Source organism: Antedon bifida, chromosome 7, assembly GCF_963402885.1.
Source record: "Antedon bifida chromosome 7, ecAntBifi1.1, whole genome shotgun sequence".
Lineage (NCBI taxonomy): Eukaryota > Metazoa > Echinodermata > Crinoidea > Comatulida > Antedonidae > Antedon > Antedon bifida.
The window spans coordinates 1247265-1266163 of record NC_136232.1 but is presented as its reverse complement, the minus strand read 5'-3'; the positions used below and the strand labels follow the sequence as shown (position 1 = coordinate 1266163).

The 18899-nt window shown below is 33.3% G+C and overlaps 2 protein-coding genes across 3 annotated transcripts; both read left to right on the top strand.

Moving 5' to 3' along the window:
- The first annotated feature begins 1540 nt into the window (after positions 1-1540).
- On the top strand, positions 1541-7780 carry LOC144848097 (protein XRP2-like). Its single transcript, XM_078704784.1, has 9 exons — positions 1541-1677; positions 2794-2911; positions 3032-3123; positions 3340-3512; positions 3684-3787; positions 4273-4401; positions 4988-5065; positions 5412-5511; positions 6250-7780. The coding sequence occupies exons 1-9, from the start codon at positions 1604-1606 to the stop codon at positions 6417-6419; spliced, it is 1038 nt and encodes a 345-aa protein (XP_078560910.1). The 5' UTR covers positions 1541-1603; the 3' UTR covers positions 6420-7780.
- A 4007-nt stretch (positions 7781-11787) lies between these two features.
- On the top strand, positions 11788-17779 carry LOC144848095 (organic cation transporter protein-like). Of its 2 annotated transcripts, XM_078704780.1 has the most exons (11): positions 11788-12068; positions 12887-13387; positions 14463-14609; positions 14754-14865; positions 15009-15177; positions 15639-15777; positions 15915-16006; positions 16107-16318; positions 16612-16720; positions 16958-17191; positions 17363-17779. In XM_078704780.1, exons 2-11 carry the CDS (start codon positions 13007-13009, stop codon positions 17421-17423), a joined length of 1656 nt encoding a protein of 551 aa, XP_078560906.1. In that variant the 5' UTR covers positions 11788-12068; positions 12887-13006; the 3' UTR covers positions 17424-17779. The 2 variants fall into 2 exon arrangements, with proteins under 2 accessions (XP_078560906.1, XP_078560907.1); XM_078704781.1 differs by lacking the exon at positions 11788-12068 and having other exon boundaries at positions 12702-13387.
- The last annotated feature ends 1120 nt before the right edge of the window (positions 17780-18899 follow it).

Sequence of the window (18899 nt, the reverse complement as noted above, 5' to 3'; positions counted from 1 at the left end):
GGGCTCTATTTTCATTGCTCTTCCTCAACTATGGATGGGCTAGTACTGGAGACTTAATATTTAATTTTATATTTCAATGAATAGGTGCACTTTCCGGGGACAAGCTCATATATTGTCCTGGTGAGTCTTATATAGTTTGTTTCATTCAAATCATGTAACGCCATTTTTTCGGGCGGGAACCTACTGTATACAGCTCTTTTTTTCAAAATTGTCTTTGCTCAGCCTCAAGCATGGTGGGGTACTGAAGATTCTTATGCATGTTGTTTGAAAACATAATAGATGTCATTTTCGGGTATTTTAAACAGTTTGGTATGTGCGTGCGTTGTTATGCAAATGAGTCTGTGCAGGTGTATTATGGTAAAGATGGTATGTTAGTCATTCGCGGTCAACACGCCACACTGTTAAATTTTGATGCTGCTAATTATTTACATTAGAAGATGTTTCAAATCATGTAAATAAAATATTTTCCGGGCGGGAAGCTAGCAGTTCCCCTCGTTTAGTTTGCAAACGTAATCTCGAAAAGAACTCCATGTGGAAGCCCACCCAAGAGTACTAAAAATGAAGGAGAACATGGGCTTCTTTTCGAGGTTTTATGGCAGTCTGGAAAATGGAAAATAATGCCATGCAACTTTGTTTCTGATTTAAAAAAAGTTCCACTTTACAATCCTCAAAATATCTCTCTTTCAAAATAAAAGAAAAACAATATTCATTATTTTCCATTTAAAAAAAAATCCACTGGTGCCAAATTGGGTCCACTTGAGCACAGTGTATTAACATACGAAAAGATTGAAACTTGAGTGACTTTATTTCTATGTTATATCACTGCTCCCCTGGTACCAAATTGTGTCCACTTGAGCACAGTGTTTTATACGAAAAGATATTAAAATTTAGTGACTTTATTTCTATTTCATATCACTGTGCTCCACTGGGGCCAAATTGGGTCCACTTGAGCACATTGTATTAACATACGAAAAGATATTAAAATGTAGTGACTTTATTTCTATTTTATTTTTTTATTAAACCTTAATTTGTGAGGGTAACCGTAAACAGCATTTTTATATTTTTTGAACATAGTTCATCCGTTTTTTCATATATGTTTTTGACTGTCTGCATATGCTGTTTAGGGTCACCCTCACAAAATAAGGTTTAATAAAAAAATAATAATAATAAAGGCATAAATGGCCCTCCGTAGAGAAGTAGAGAATGCTCCAGTCGTCAGAATGACGCTCTGAATATACCTCAAATTATTACGTCATATAATATATCGTAATTTTTCCTGCGGTCCAATTAATTTGATTTCAATAATTTCAAAATACGAAACGTACTAAATTATTAATTTCCACAAAACAGAAAGCAGCAGAAAGTAATTATTTTTAAAGGTTTATTATAAATATAGAACTTTATGAAAGATACATTTATTATATTCTATGTAGGCCTACCAGAGATATATTTGTGCAAATATAATAGTTTTTACTATATATTTAAACTCTGGCAACTAATTTATGTCAAAGTTGATTATGTAAATTATTTTGGTCGCCTTGCCAAACAAACGCTTTTCGCATGTACTTTCCTGCTTTTGTCGTCAAATTTAATTCAATTTAAAATGGGGTGCTTGTTTTCAAAGACAAATTCGGATAAAATGGATCTTGAAGATAATGAGGAACAAGAATTTAGTTGGTAATAATTTACTCTTTATTCAAACTATGAATGGATTGAGGTTGCACAAAAACTGAGCGAGGAGCGACGAGGCGAGGGCCGGGAGGCAGGCTAGCTATCCCCCTTTTAATGTAGTAACTTACCAAGTCTGCAGTGTTAGGCCAAGGTTTCAGGACGTTTCGGCCTATTTCGGAAATCGGCTACCGTGCTATTTAGACCTACTACCAGGGCCTAATATTTATAAGGCCTATTAGGTCATTTAATGTTTTAATGAAGTTAAATAAATAAACATTATTATTATAATTATTTTGATATTAATAAAATAATATATTAGGAAAACTCTTTTCTTCTATTGAAAAATGTAGACCACCAAAAAAGCAAATCTCTGTATCTTTGTTGTAAATAGCATTCATAAGAATAACAAAGACGATAACTCTATTCTACTCGTTTTAAATTTTATAATCCCCAGGTGTTTTTGCAATCTTCGTTTATAATTAACCGTACAATATTTTAACATTGAAGTATTTTTGTTTGTAGTTTTATTGTCTTACAGGTAACTATGCCAACCAAAATGAATTTACATTTTAAGTTTCTTGAATCTATAATATACATTAAAAAAGGGAATCCTATAGTTTTTTGGATCAAACATCGTTCTTTTAAAACATTTTGATTATCTAAAAAGTTAGTATTCAATCTCAATCTATTTCCTAGAGTATTAGCAAGTTCAACCTTAATGCTTTATTTTCTATCAATAGGTCACCATGCTTGTTCATTAACTAGAGAACTAGACACATGGTCAACAATGGTGATATAATACAAGGCATAAGGCACTGTCTACTGTGACGATAGACAATTAATAAATTATATCCACACTTGACTGTGCCAGTCACTCCAACTAGTAATGTACTACAGTACAGTAGCCATGCACCATTCAGACTGAACTATTACTGATGACCGTTGCCACCACATGCAGGAAGTCAGAGGCTTACTAGGCTACAGTATATACTGTAGTATACTGTCTGTACCTACAGACAAAACATAATAGAAATATTTATGTACCATTATTTTTAAAAATGAAGACTATAGGATACAATATTCTTGAAATGATGATAACATTTTACATTAAACATTTTTCAGGGACAAAAGAAAAAAGGTAGATCCAAATGACTTCATTATTGATAAATTGGTAGGAGAAACAACTGTAAGATTACCAGGCACTGCCGATGGACAACAGTTTATGATAATGAATTGTAAGGTATGTATGAAATTGGAAAAAATATTGTTCATGCAAACTCTGCGTACTACAGTACAGTGAGATGTTTTCCCAAAGTAATTGAACTATACTCTTACTATGTAATTCTTGTTTGGATTGTAGGATTCTAGTATCTACATTTACAACCATCTAAACACTATCACAATTGACAAATGTACAAACTGCAAGATATTTCTAGGACCAACTAAAGGGAGGTAAGTAGTAGCAAAATTCAATTCTTAAAAAATATTAAATCATTTTAGATTTAAAATACAGAGAATAAAATTCACTGTCACTGTAATGTTGGTAGGATTAATCTTGTAAAGCATTGAGTAATTTTAACATAAACATAGCATTTATCAAACTTATTAGTAGACCCTCTGGATTCAGTAATAATTTTGTTTCTACTTCTACATGACTTTTCTCTACAGTGTGTTCTTACGAGACTGCGAAAACTGTCAGTGTGTAATAGCATGTCAGCAATTCCGCACACGTGACTGTAAGAAGATTGACACGTTCCTTCATTGTGATACTCAACCAATCATAGAGTCATCGGTAAAGATGCGATTTGGGTGTTTCCAGTATTATTACAAACAGCTCGCTGGTAAGCTAACTTACTAGTTTATGTCCCTTGAGTCAAAGACTATCTTAAGAAATGCAGCATCCCCTTGTGAAGCAAAAGCATTTCTGGTTCCGTGCTTTGGGTTTTCAATTTGTATTGTTTTTTTAAAATAAAATAGTGTATTTTTACAATTTGCTTTTATGTGTTTAACAGGTCAGTTTAGAGGAGCAGGAATAAGCCCATTTAATACAAACTGGAGTAACATTCATGATTTTACACCAGTTCCTGAGGAAGAAAATTGGTCACTATTGCCCCAGGTACTGTGTATTTTTGCTGTTTATTCTGTGGTACATCAGGGCTTAAAATTTACTTTACAAACTGTAGTAGAAAAATTATCAGTCTAACTAGCAATCACAATTTTGTTGGTAAAATAGTTAAATTCTACAAAAAGCTGAATTTAGGTGTAGGCTTAGTAGTAGTACCTTTTTTACTCGACAGTTGTAAGCTTGCTGTTTATGATTCACGGTGCTATTCTCGTTTCCTTGACATACAGTGGCAGCGTGTAATTCAACAATTGTTTTCACCAATTTGGCCATTGTATCGACATAGCGATCGAGCCCTGTATCCAGTGTTACATTTTGGTCTCTCTCCACTCATTTGGACCTAGGTGGGGAGGGGACTGAGATTGCAACTGAGCATAGGCAGATGATAACAGATTTTTTTTATTGTTCTAGACCCGTGCATATTAGACCTGAAATAATTGTAATTCCCATATATACATATTAATGACTGGTTTTTTCAGAATGCTAAGGCAGAGGATTATGTACCACTACCAACAACTGATGAAGTTAAGGAGATGAATCTGTCGTTGGACCTGTCCAAGAGCGTTGTACCACTCAGCATAGGAAACAAGAACAAACCAGGTTCTGAGGTTAGTACAGTAATAAAGCTAATCAATTCAAAAACAAGAGAGAAAAAACACTCTAAATTCTATTCTTTTTTTCATTTTTGATCATCATCATCTTTTTTTCTACTTGTTTTCCTTATTCTGATTTTGTCTTAATTTTGATGATAGCGATGATGAATAAAGAATATATTTGATTTTAAACATTTTTATTGTTAGATTTCATCACCAAATGAGTTTTGAAATTGTTCCTATTTTAATTTATAATAATCATTTTTCTGTTCGTTCGTTCATTTTTCTGTGTCTTGGGTGATAACAGTATTTAATTCTTCAAATTAGATCTTTGTTGAACAATTACCACAACAATTTCCATTATAATTTTTTCTTCCTCTTTTAATTTTATGAAACCATTTACTGGTAAACGCTCAAGTTGAAAAGACATAGGCATGTATATTTAATTTAAAATGAGCCCTACATTAGTTTTACTTTAGTTGCAATCAAATGTAAGAAAGCTACTATTTTATACCAACAACAATAGTTGATATTAAAATTGAGCCATTCTCCAAATCTCATAACTCTCACACAAATTGAATAACAACATGTTGCTTTTCAGGAGTGCCTTGTAGCTTTCTTCTGGTGCGACGGTATTGATGAGATAGTTCTTGAATTTCTCAATAAAGCCAGAGATGGGGTAAGCTAGATAAATATGGATAGAATAAATCTCATATATTACTTTCTTCTGATCCTTGTTGATTAGAATTCACGAAAGGTCCACTACTTTTGTATGTACTCATTTTCAATTTGTAATTATGATACAATTATGATTACAACATAGAATAATTACTCATACATACATATAATTATTTTATGATATTGTGCTGCCACAAGAGGAGTACAAATCCAAAAATTATATATTCCTTGTGCTGCCACAAGAGGGGTACAAATCCAGAAATTATTTAATGATATTACTTGTACTGGCCACAACAGGAGTACAAATCTGTCCAATCTGCATTTCCTCATGTTTTCTTTATTTCTAGGGATTTAACCTTATTCAAACAAAAGAAGTGAAGATTCAGCCTTCAGAAGTTCCAAACTTGTTTGGCCAAAATCCTAAATATGAAGATGCTTCTAAACGAGGTAAAGATAAACATTTTCATTCATAAATAGTTTACAATTTTAAAACTGTTTTACATTTTCCAAACAAAGAGAGTTTTTAGAGTTTTCAATCCTGAAATTCTGTGTCTTTTCATTTTGTTAAGCTTAAGATCCCAACTTGGAAATTTGAAATTCTAAAGCGTGGGTGCTATAATTATATAAATACATGCAAACATAGAGGGGGCTATCAAAAAAAATCTCAGGAATCATGAACTATATAGTAAACAATGGGTATGCAGGGTGCTTTCCAAATCAACTCATATACCGATATCTTTACTAACTAAAATGGGTCTGGTAGTAAAGCAATGGTAAATCTATTCACTATTTTTGTTTATATCCAAAACTATCGGGACAAATTGCACATTTATCGGGAGGTAGGAGATCACGCTAAGTATCGGAAAACAACTCCTGTGATTATTGGTAGACTTGAATGATAACTAATGTGTTAGGTCAGATCAATGCAATCTAACAACAGGATACTGTGCTCCGGAGATCAAAGGGTTTATCTGTGGCTGTGAAAATGTTAAGTTCGACGCCCCTTAACAGACACACTGCGTCTGGAGAATATGTGCATTTACAGTACTTTGGTATTTGTCACATTCAGACATAAGATCAAAGAACTGTTACGAGTTCCTATCTTGGCAAGGCGAGCTCAGTCTCCTGTTGTTAGATGATGATAGGTAAGGCAAATGCACATGAAATCATTGTTTTTCTTTAAAGGTGACATAATTGGTATTGAATTTTGTGGCGAAAACACCGTTCAAAATGTCCGTAAACTTGTTGATGAGTTCTCAGGCAGAGCTGTTATCTTTGTGTCCAATAGTCCTGAAGACGGTTCAACCGATGTGGAGAAGTTTTTTAATTTTGCTGACATTCAAATGGCTGTCTGAAGTAATCACCTATTCTTTTCTGTCTGTCAGTGGTTTGTCATTTAGCTGATTTTTTTTTAATGGTCAGCTGCTTGTTACTGTGTGAGTTTTTCTGGTCCTTATCTGACTTTTTAGCAATATGATCTTTGGCTCTGGCCGTAACTAAATCGGTTAAGACAGTTTTAAATTTAGTGGTCAGTCAGTGTATTTTTGCTGACCATTTGTCAATGGTTCTCTATTTATCACTGTGTGTGTGTTTTACTGGCCATTTCTCAAATGAGACATTTGGAATTTACGGAAATTTAGTGGTCAGTTTAGCTGATCATTTATCTTTTTTGATATGGTCAGCTAACTATCTTTATCAAAGAAGAAGAATGTGATTTTAGATGGACTGAAATAAGAAAATGAAGCAAAATGTTCTCTACGTTATAGTGGTCACTTAAGTTTGATAGTCATTGAAAAAACTGACCATTTATCTGTTCCTGAATGGTCATTTATCTTTTAATGTCAGCCATCTATTACAAACTATTTGAATTGCTGTATGACTTTTGCTTGATTTGTAAATTTACCACCAATTGCTATTTTCGTAGAAATAATTCAATTTTAGTCGGCCTTTTGAAAGTGTAAAATAACTGGCCATTTTAAGTGTGTATTAACGAACCAGCCAATTTATCACCTTGCTAATTTTATATATAAAAATCATTATTGTTGTATTATTGTTATTGTATAAATAAATTTGTATATGTGAGTATTTTATATAGTAGGTATACTTGACAGTGTATAATTTAATATTTTGTAATGTAAGTTCAAAATGCTCAGTAGTGCAATAGTTTTAAAAAGATAAATATTTTGGCACACATAGCGTTTTATACGTAAAATACTTTAACTTGTTTTCAGACAAATATCGAAACATCGACTGGTGGACTAAATACAATGACCTTTTATTCACTGTTCTTAATCTTATTCATCCATACGGTCCCCAATCCTGTTCACACTGCCTAATTTCTCCCTGACCTGCCAGTTTTTTCTATCTTAAGCCATCCTTTCTGCGCCTGCTCTCAATTTGATTCCTAGCTAGCTTGGTCATTGATAATTTCATCCCTCCATCATTTCTTAAGTTGGTCTACCTCTGGTTCTTTTTCCTTTGATCTCGGCCAATTATATATGGATTTGGTTTAGTCAACCATTCGCTGGATGGATGGATCCAAAGTTCCAACATAACATAAGCATAATGCATAGTTTTGTATAGACTGTACTGCAGTAAAACTTTATATACTGCAGGAAGAACGCTTTACAAACGTGAACTTTAACATTGGGTTGTTGTAATTTAAACAATGTATTTTAATTGTTGAATGTTTAATAAAAAATGTTGTCTCCTTGCAGTATTCTACAAGATTTAATTCAGATTTGAAACACTGAATCAAATTATAAATAAATTCTGAATAAACCTTTGAAAATTAAAACTAAGCGTATCTATGTATGAACGCCGACCCATGATCAACTATTCTAGCGCAATGCTGGCTTAATGCTGTTCCGCTGAGAAGTCTTCAGACATCCCCACTTCAACTGCTCCGCTTAATTCCATAATGAGTGGCTTCCAGTGATTCAATTTAGTTTTTCTAAATCTGTGTGAAAGTACATTTTTAATACCCAAAATCCTGGTAAAAATATGAACGTCTCAACAAATAGAGAGATCATTGAACGAACAATATTTGGGTTTGAGTCTGGTTATTTAGTTTCTTAAGATTTCAGCTATTAAGAAAAACAATACTGTGTTAGTAAAACACGGCGACGAGACGTTCTCCGTAGAAATACTGTTTTACTAAATTAAATAATATTTTAGAAACCAATAGATACACTGATTAAAATAAAATAAAAATTCCTGAATATAGAGAGGGAAGCCATGATTCAACGTTTGATCTTCTTTGGACTAATTTAAACTATTTCCTCCATACGTGATCACCAGGGAATTGTTTTGTTTATAATTATGGTGTTTGATGAAATACCGGTAGTCTTTTTAATCTTTATTCTTTATTTCAAACCAACAGTGTAAAACACCAATAACAGGTTGAAAATAAAATAACTAATCTAAAGGCCAATTTACACAGACGAGCGGTAAGCGGAAAACCGCGTAGCTTGTCCCACGTAGAATCTGTATCTATACTGATCGGGAACCGCCCGTCCGCTCCGCGGTGTGTGTAAATAACAGATTCTATATTTTTATTACAGTTACCGCTCGTCTCTGTACATCGACCATGAGTCTTCTAGACTAATTCTAATACCATATTAAATATCCAAATATTTACCAATAACAAAAGAAGTCTGAGACGCTCGAGTCAGTGGCCCTAAGGAATAATGAAATGAATACTGGACTGAACCAGGGAAACAAAATACCGCATGGCTAACTGTACCATGTATCCTGGCTGTACCATATCTTAAAGATGTATTGTCCCTTGAAACACAAAAAAATGAAGGTCAAAATATTCTAAATTTAAATTGGCCATATCAAAGTAATATTAAAGTTATTCACTTTAAGTCGAAAATTTGAGTCAAAAACAACAATTTTACGTAATTAAAAGCTAAATTAATTAATTACATTTCGTCTGGAAAATCGTCGCGAGCGAAAGTAAACAAAGATTTCAAACCACGAGTATACATTATGCATGATGCTAATTAGGATTGTTTACAACTCTTCACGGTTGAGAAGGTGTTTTCACACAGATCGCGAGGAAGTTTTTTGAGTATGCATACAGAGTAGCCAAATAAGCGCGTTGCATTATGAGGTATGTTTTGATTGAAAACTTTGACTGGAAGTCAAAGTTATTTTTTGAACCAAAAAACGTGTGTATTTCAGTTAAACGATTTTTTTTTCGACTAATTTTTGGTGAAAGTTAATAACTATTATGATACTTCAAAATGACCCACTTTTTTTCGAAATCTTTTATTTTTTATTTTTTTGGAATTTGACAAAGGGACAATACATCTTTAACAAATGTTGAGTGTGTGTGTGATTTCAAACTAACATGAAATCTAATTATATTTTCATAATTTCGCAAAGAACAATCAATCATTCAAAAGAACTATTTGCAATTGGCAACACATTAAAAAAGGACCTTTGGACCGGCCTTCCTAAATCTATACAGACAATTTGAATACAAAAGATTTTCGATTGGATTACGCCTGACTTTCAAAAGCCTGGTGCGCACTGTGTCTTAATACGGAACACACTGAATGAGGATTATGCCTAGTAAGTATATTGTATTGATTATTTATTGATTAAGTTTCTCCGCCGTAGCCTATGCACCCTTTGAGTTGTAGGTATACCCGGGTTTGAGTGTGAACCTGTGCAAGTAACACTCAAATGGGTTTGAGTGTGAACCTGTGCAAGTAACACTCAAATGTACAGGCCTACCTTCCAATTCTGATATCAGTAGGGAAAGTCAAAATTTAGTATTTACTCTTTTAAAGATAAATTTGATAAAACACGTGTAACGTGGTTTGTCCGGTTTTTCCGAATCAATCCAAATGACAATGAAATCTTGGAAATGCAGGATGGATAGTGGTTGATGTGATTGATTTTCTTATGAATTATGCTTTGTGCAAAATAACCTCTTTCCATATGTCGCACAATACATTACTACTAGTAGTCACTATTTGACAGTTTCACTTTCATAGTTTTTTTTTTAAAATTGAAGATGCAGTAGTAGGAATGAACGTGATCCAAACAGGGGTGCAACGAAGAGACCCAAAGTACCTATTTACTAAAGTGGCCCTCCAATGTTGGAGGACTCTGGCGTTTTTAGCCTTGTCTACATTTTTAAATGCCTGGGTTTGCCAGTGAACGCTCATAGCCATTATAAACTCCATTCATAAACTATTATTTCATGATTTTAGGCCCTGAAAATTAAGGTGTTTGCAAAAATTTTAGGCTAGGTGACCCTATTTCTGCCCTAATGCAGTAAAGTGTCAGTTTATGCCCATTCATATTTTATATTTCAATCTGCCGAAACCATCCATGACGAATTCACGTTCCTTGACTTTATCGGTTCAGCAACAATTATTTCAACAGTTTCTTACATAGTTTGATGCCAAAAACATACCGCAACCATTGTGGAAATGAGATCTCATGCGTTCATGAGCACTTATCAAGCATGTAAGCAATAAACATTGCAGGGGATGTGTGAACTTTTCTCAGTCAAAATTTTTTGAATTAGCCCAAATAAATTCACCTAATGGAAAACTATTTCAGCTGATTTGTGTTGCAAGCCTGACCAGGGGGGGGGGGGGGTGTTGAGGTGGGGGCGGCATGTTGGTGTCAGGAGAAAATCTTATTTACAAAATATATTTCCGTCATGGTGTTATATACAACAGACTACCACTACAATCCTATAATATTACAAGGAATACTATACTATATTGCATCTCTTCAGAATATTATATTAAAATATATAAACTGTTTTTGTATTGTATTTAAATTTGTATCCGTTTTTGTCGACAGGACCACAATGGTATATTCAACTTAATTGTGTATAATCCTGTATAAATATGTTGTTAAATAAATAAATAAAAAAAGCATTGTTTCATTTTCTATAGTACTAGTTCCATACATAATAACAATAATAGGCTTAATAATCATTTTTATATTTATACCTTTTTCTCGTAATTTTATAGTTTTAATTAAGTCAATATTAATTTAAAATAAATCTATAATAGCATTGTTATTATTAATATGTAAAGCATAGCATTGTTTATTAGATTCAAGATTCAAGAAATTTTAATTGTCCATAAAAATGGAAATTCACTTTGCTTGGTAGATTAAAACAACAATATTGCAATATTAGAATAATTTATGAGGCTTCGCAGCAGAAATGGCGTTACTAAACAAAGTTGATGATGCTTATAAGCCTTATTTCATTTTGCTAGTACTAGTAGGATACTGACTGCTGGCCTACTAATGCTTTGTATCAACATAACTTACTAAATTTGTTCGATTCGACAAACATTTTGCAAAAAACGTCACCACTTTAATTAGTACTATGTTGGTTTTAATCATTACAAGGTAGACCTAATGGGACAATGCCTTTAAGTTTAAATAATTTGCATTCCTTCCATTATTTACATTATTATCTGTATAAACAAAATAGCAATTGTCGCTAAATAAATAATAGTTTTATTTGTCTTTTGTAGGGAAGAGCATAGACAAACGTCTCCGTAGATAAAGACGGTAGAGTCGATGTTCACTTTAAATGTTTATCTGTGTTTCTTTCTTGTGTCTAAATATGTTTACAATAACATTTTGCAAAACACAAGTGTAATTCTGGGTAAAAACAAATCTGCCAGAAAATTTAAAGGATTTCGCACAAAAAAATTATTTGTCTCTATTTATAATCCATTTGAAACACCATATGTTTATAATTACAATAAATAGATTTGTTTGTATTATAGTGGGTCGACAAGGCCTTTAAATATTAGCATTTCTACTTATGAATTGTATACGTGATATAATTATATTCGTAGAATAAATTAGGTTGAAATCCTATAATCGTTTTATTTTTCTTTTAAATTTGCATACACGCGGTAGAATCAGTTCACTTAACTACTTTGCTCTTTCTGTGTGTGAACATCCATAAGGCCAGCAATTTATAAACGGGATTGTGTGCAGCAAAATAGGTAAGAAAATCAATAATCAATCAATAACCAATTGCATTTTTTATTTCATTATTTTGTACAAGTGTGTATGAAGAGGCATTAAAAAAAATGATGGAAAATAATGACTTGCCATTCATATTAAATAACTTTACAACCAATACTAGTTTCCTTGTATTTGTTTATCGGGCTCACATGTGTCAAAAACGATGTAGCAATTATGTTTCATCAGATTGATACTATGCCCTGGTAGTATATGACCTTTTAGGTTGGTTAAAATTTTTATTTTCACGCTATATCCAAAATTATCCACCCAGGCCTATACCCACATATTCGGTGCAGTGTTTTTCCCGGGATGGTATACAGTTGTAACATCTGTTTGAACTACCTAACTACCGAACAAAAGCTAAATTATTTTTTATGACATAACTTTGTCAAATTCATGTATTTTCGTTGTGATTTCTGTTACACCTTTTTGTTTATGTAGGCCTACGTGTAACTAAATATTACATTTTAAATTCAAGCCAGTAGCTGAGCTAAAAGAAAGATTTGTATCTAGTTTCAATATTACCGTACGTAGACGCTTTATTTGTGACGTAGAATTTATGCAAAGCGTTTCTAGCACCTGTACATATAAAATAAGGTGATTGTGTCCGCGGAGTTTCATTGAACACCATATACGGAGAGCCTTTGTTTGCTAACCTTACAGGAACCTTGTCTTAGTTATTGACCAAGATAACACTGCAATGATCTGATCTGCCAGTAATCGATTTAGTAGGTTTGACCATGATAGAGTAAAGAAAAAGATCACTATTTTTATTTTTCAATGTTGTATCATTCAGTCAATAGCCATCTGTTAACAGATCGATAATAAGAAATCTGCATCGGAGCTCAAGACAACGAGTGACATTAGAATTCGCTGATAATTTGATTGTAAGAAAAGTGTTGTTAGCTGCAGAGTTATGGAAGCGTTTGACGATATTCTTGTAAACCACGTAGGTGAATTTGGAAGAGCTCAGAAGTTGTACTTTTTCTTGGTATGCCTTACAGCCATTCCCTGCGCTTTTCATAGCTTCGCCAACACGTTTATAAGTGGTTCACCCAAACATCACTGCCAATTTGAAGGGGCACTGAAGTACGAAGACGACGCCATTGAATGTGCAATCCCATGGGACAGCGACCAAGATGAATGGTCTAAATGTAAGGAATATGAACAATACAACATAACTGGCTTAAACAGTAATAGTGATTTTAACTGTACATCTGAATCGGATGAAGAGACCGAGTGTCGTTCAGGATGGCTCTACGATCGTGCTATTTACGGAGAGACAGTCGTCACAGAAGTAAGTATTACACAATTTTAGGGGTTGATTGTAGGCCTACAAAGTAGCAATGAGAGAGCATTAAAACATACTTGCTCCCTCCTTCAACTACACTTTGAATTAATTGATTAAATTTACTTAGTGCCGAAATATTGAATCTTAAAGCTCTGTCTATAATAAATTAAAGACTTATTATTTTGATTAACAACAGTTAATAATATAATAATATTTATTGGTTACTTTCCTTTAAAACGGAGGAACACTCTCGTAACAAGAGGTTTGACCAGCACAAAATGTTTACAAAATATTAACTATCAAGTTAGTTTGACAAAATCAAGGCCATATACATGGCTGCAGTCACGTGCTCAAATTTGAGTTAGTGTTTACCGACTGACCGACCAACCGACCGAAAGACGACCGATTAACAATCCGACCGACCGACATAGTGAGCTGTAGAGTCGCGTTTTCACGCGACTAAAAAGTGTGATGAGCCCAAATATAATAGTGATATGAAATCATCATGTTCATATATGGGCACACATCAGATTTTGTTGTCACATAAAGTTTGATAGTGTAGACAGAGCATAAAACGATGGCGTCGATTTAAATGGAATAAATACCAAGTGGCGAATTTAGTGAGTATCTATTTTTCATCCTCCTCTTTCTCCTACTCCTTCTTTTCCACTTTCTCTTTATGTTCCTTTTACTTCTGTTCCTCCTCTTCCTCATTCTCCTACTCCTTCTCTTTCTCTCTCTCTGTCCCTCTTCCTCCTACTCCTTCTCTTCCTCCTTTTTTTCTCTGTCCCTCTTCCTCCTCCTCCTTCTCATCCTCTTCATCTTTCTATTCCTCTTCCTCTTTCATCCTTCTCTTCCTTCTACTCCTTCTTATCCTCTTCATCTTTCTATTCCTCTTCTTCCTCCTCTTCCTCCTCCTCTTACTCTTCCTCTTTCATCCTTCTCCTTCTCTTCCTTCTACTCCTTCTTATCCTCTTCATCTTTCTATTACTCTTTTTCCTCCTCCTCCTCCTCCTATCGTAACATCATGGTCTACCTAACGTCACATGGTAACAACAAGTATTAACGTTTTCTTATTCAGTGGGACTTGGTTTGTGATCAAAACTGGATGCGTCAACTTGGAAAATCAATCGTACTTCTTGGAAAACTTATCGGTTCATTAGTCTTCGGACAACTATCGGACTTGTTTGGTCGAAAGAAAATACTACTGATTTCATTGCTGTTACAGGTTAGTTTTTCTTGAAGTGGATTTTTTTTTGTCTCTGGAGTGTACTGTATTTATTACTTCTTTATAATGTGTAAGACTACTCTCGCGGAGTAGTCTTACAAAAAAAAAACACCATCTAATTTATTGTAATGTGTTTTGTTTCAGATTACATGTGGTGTTTTGTCAAGTTTGTCTGGTTCTTTTCCAGTATTTATTACCTTTCAATTCTTGCTTGGTTGCGCTTCCTCAGGTGTCTTTCTGACAGCTTTTGTCATTGGTAAATATTATATTTACAGAACTTTGTATAATATATTATGAAAAACAGAAAAAATATAGATTAAAAAACGTAATTGCAAACAAATGTCTGACATGTAGCAACCATAATCATTCATTCCTTCCTTCCTATTTATTTTGTTTTAGTAACCGAAATAGTAGGGCCATCATGGAGGACATTTATAGGGATTACGATAGAATACTTCTATACTCTTGGTTACATCATATTAACTGGTGTAGCTTATGCCCTTAGAGATTGGCAGAATATTGAGTTGACGCTTTCTTTGCCCGGTGTCTTATTCTTGAGCTACTTTTGGTAAGATTCTCTGTTTTCTTGAATATCTTCTAGAGAATTAAAATGATTAGGGTACAGTTTCCTACTGGGAAGAAAGAGAGTGGCACACCAAAATCAACCAAGCTTCTTCTGTCTATTATACACCAAAAATGTCGCGTGAATTTTATTATCATCATTCCATTAACATTTTATTTTATTCCTATCAAATGACATCATGATCAATATGAACAATACAATCGTTGGATCGTCACGATATTATTGTTCTTGCTAATCATGACGTCATTTAATTGGACGTGTGAAAATATTATTTTCTTCAAAGGCAGCATAGATGGTTATCCTATAGTCAGGTCATCCTAGTAGATTACTTTTATTTCATGTAGGAAAAATACATATTTATCTATTTATCATCAATCGTTATCGTCCTAGTATAAATGGGGCTTTAAGTACTATTTAACTAAAATCATGATATAAATATAATGTAGGATATTACCAGAATCTCCCCGATGGCTCATGACAAAAGGAAGATACGAAGAAAGTGTTAAAATATTGAGAAACTTTGCAAAAACAAACAAGACGTCATTACCAGAAGACTGTCTTGAAACTCTGAAAGCGGTTAAAACGGTTAGTGTAAATTAAGTAATGCACACAGACGACAGGGTCTTCATTAATCAATACATTTAGATCATTAATAATGTTTACTTATCTTCAAGTTTATTTCAACTATTATAATATTTCGATATGACTATTTCCGTTTACAGAAAGAACATGGCGCCCAAACTGAGAACATTAAGGCATTATTCTTCACCTCACCTACAATGCGATGGAAAACACTTCTCATTGGTTTTAACTGGTATGTTATGACAAAATGTAAAACAGCGGTCTTAGAATTCATATTAAAATAGGTAATACATATCTTATATTAGTAATCCTTTTGTTCCACTACCTAATAGGCTCTCAAATTCTATGGTATATTATGGAATTGCATTTCATACAGAAAGTTTGGGTTCGAATCCTTATCTCGCTTTCTTCATTTCTGGAGCTGTTGAGGTACCAGCGTATATTTTGTCACAACTTCTTTTAAAACGTCTGGGCAGAAAAAGAGTAATTTGCATATTCATGAGTATAGGTGGCGTAGTTTTACTTTCGACAACTGTAATTAAAGGTTAGTAAATATAAACCTTATAGGCCTATATGTTATTAAGTAAGCATACATGTGGCGAGGAGATACGATTTCACATGCGTCAAATTCAAACTCTGTTGCATCACTCCGTACGAAACAGATGCAAACAGGTCATCTTAATAATATACATGTTTGTTTAAAGTTGAGTTCATGACGTTTTAATTTTGCCTCTGTTATATTCATTTATTCATAATAAACGTAGAATTATACTTACCGTAAAAAACGATAATTCATAAGTTAATTAATAAATATAAACTTTTATACATTTTCGGTAGATTATAAAGTCCCTGTCTTGGTATTTGCTATGATAGGCAAATTATGTATCACCGCTTCGTACGGAGTTGTTTATTTATACTCAGCCGAACTGTATCCAACCACGGTCAGGTAAAAGTCATAGGCCTAATATTTTTGCTAGCGCACTCTGTTGTATGGCCCTACTAATTTATTTATGAGAAAGGAGCAGATAGATATAATAAAGTGTCTAAACGTCAAAAAAAAAACCAAAACACCATCATCAAATTTCAAAACTGTACACTACCAAGAATTTATAGTACACTATTTGTACTACTAATTTCTACCATTATATAAAATGTAAATGGAGTATTTTACAATATTATTTAGGAATATTGGTTTGGGATTTTCATCCATCTGCGCCAGAGTTGGCGGGGTATCTGCTCCGTATATCCTTCTGATCGGAGATTACACGTCTGTTGTGATGCCGCTCATTCTCTTTGGTGGACAATCTCTGCTGGCAGGAATATTAATACTGCTTCTACCAGAGACACACAACCAGAATCTACCAGACAATATAAAAGAGGCTGATGCATATAAGCTGACTGTTTCTAAACAATGTTGGTACGTAGACATTTTCATTTAAACACTTTTCAATTCCATATTCCTGATCGTCCAAAGGCTAAATATCGTAAAAATACACAATTGCGTACACTATTGTTTTTTAAAGCTCCACATGTTTTTTAAAGTTCCACATGTTTTTTACAATAATTGATTACTTTTTTTATGTTTTAGTGCTAGAGATTCTAAACCCGAGGAATATAGATCAGTGGAGACCAAAGACACGACGATGTAGGCCTATAGTTACATCACATTTGGGTTTCATAAACCACGTGATCCTCCCAACTTGAGAGTCGAGAAAGATTTCTTTTATTTAGATAAGAACATACTTTATTTAAACAACACAAACATTTTTATCCTGATTATTATTATAACAAAACAATTAGGAAAATATTATTTTTAGATTTATTACCCAACTGAGGTATAAATTTTCTTTTAAAAGTTAGGTAAATTTGTGTTAATTGTATTGGATTGTTCTTTTTACTTTTGTGATGATGATTCTTCATTACTAGAACAGAAAACAAATTACTAAACTTACAAAACTATTCGTGTACTATTTTAATGATAAGGAATAAAACTACTGTATGTTGATACCAAATGGTCAAAGCAGTTTTTTCGTCAGAAAAGTCTAAACCAGCTTGTTTACGAACTCGACGTGTTACGCTGTTCATCAATCAATCAATCAATAATAAATTTATTTCTCAAATAAAAATAAAATACAGTTACATTTTCTAGAAATAATAGATAATAAATGAGAAAAAGGGTACCCCACTGGAAGCTTAAGCTTTAAAATGTGGGGTCCAGGCAACATATTCATCTGAAGATCACATGACTACAGTAAGTTATGTGATCCTCAGTTAAACCTTCAGTTAAACAACCTTCTTCCTAAAGTTTGTTAGTACAATAGCAACCTTTATAGTAAGCCAGCTCATGCAAACCATGAGTTTGGTAGAAAGTTTTCCAAAGTTTGCTATTGTAGAACAGTTTATAAACTTCGGAAAACTACAAAAGCCGTGCATGCACCTTCTCGACAAACTAGTTCAGTAATGATTGCTAGTGTAGTAACATGTTTCACAGACATTCAAACACTAGGACATTCAAATGTGGGACAATAAAAAATAAATCAAAATTCAGACCTAAATTTGTAATGTGATTAACTTACGTTACGATGTGTATTTGGATTTTATTTTTCAATTTTTGTTTCGATAAAAACAAGTATTGGTTTAAGGTTTAGCTTACTGATGGTATAAAAGTGCTGGTGTTTTCTTTAGTTCATTTAATCCGAATTTGAAAATCAAATCCGGCAATAGATGTTTGTCTATGTAATACTGACTCTAAAATTGTGATTACCCGGGAATTAGAGTACAAAATCAGGCGCTGTATTATGCATGTACGTCGAAGTAATGTTGTATATACTACTTCCTGACGTAATTTCCGTTCCTATCAACGATTTCGGATGGTACAGTACGTTGAATTAAGCGGAGGTGACGTTTTTTTAAATCAGCTAATCTAAGAGGTAGGTTATACAGTAGTGTACTTAATAAAATAGTAAGTACAGTCTTCTTGGTGGCTTATGACAAAAGGAAGAGATACGAAGAAAGTGTTAAAATATTGACAAAACTTAGCAAAAAGACATCCATAATAAAATAGTAAGTACAGTCTTCTTGGTGGCTTATGACAAAAGGAAGAGATGCGAAGAAAGTGTTAAAAT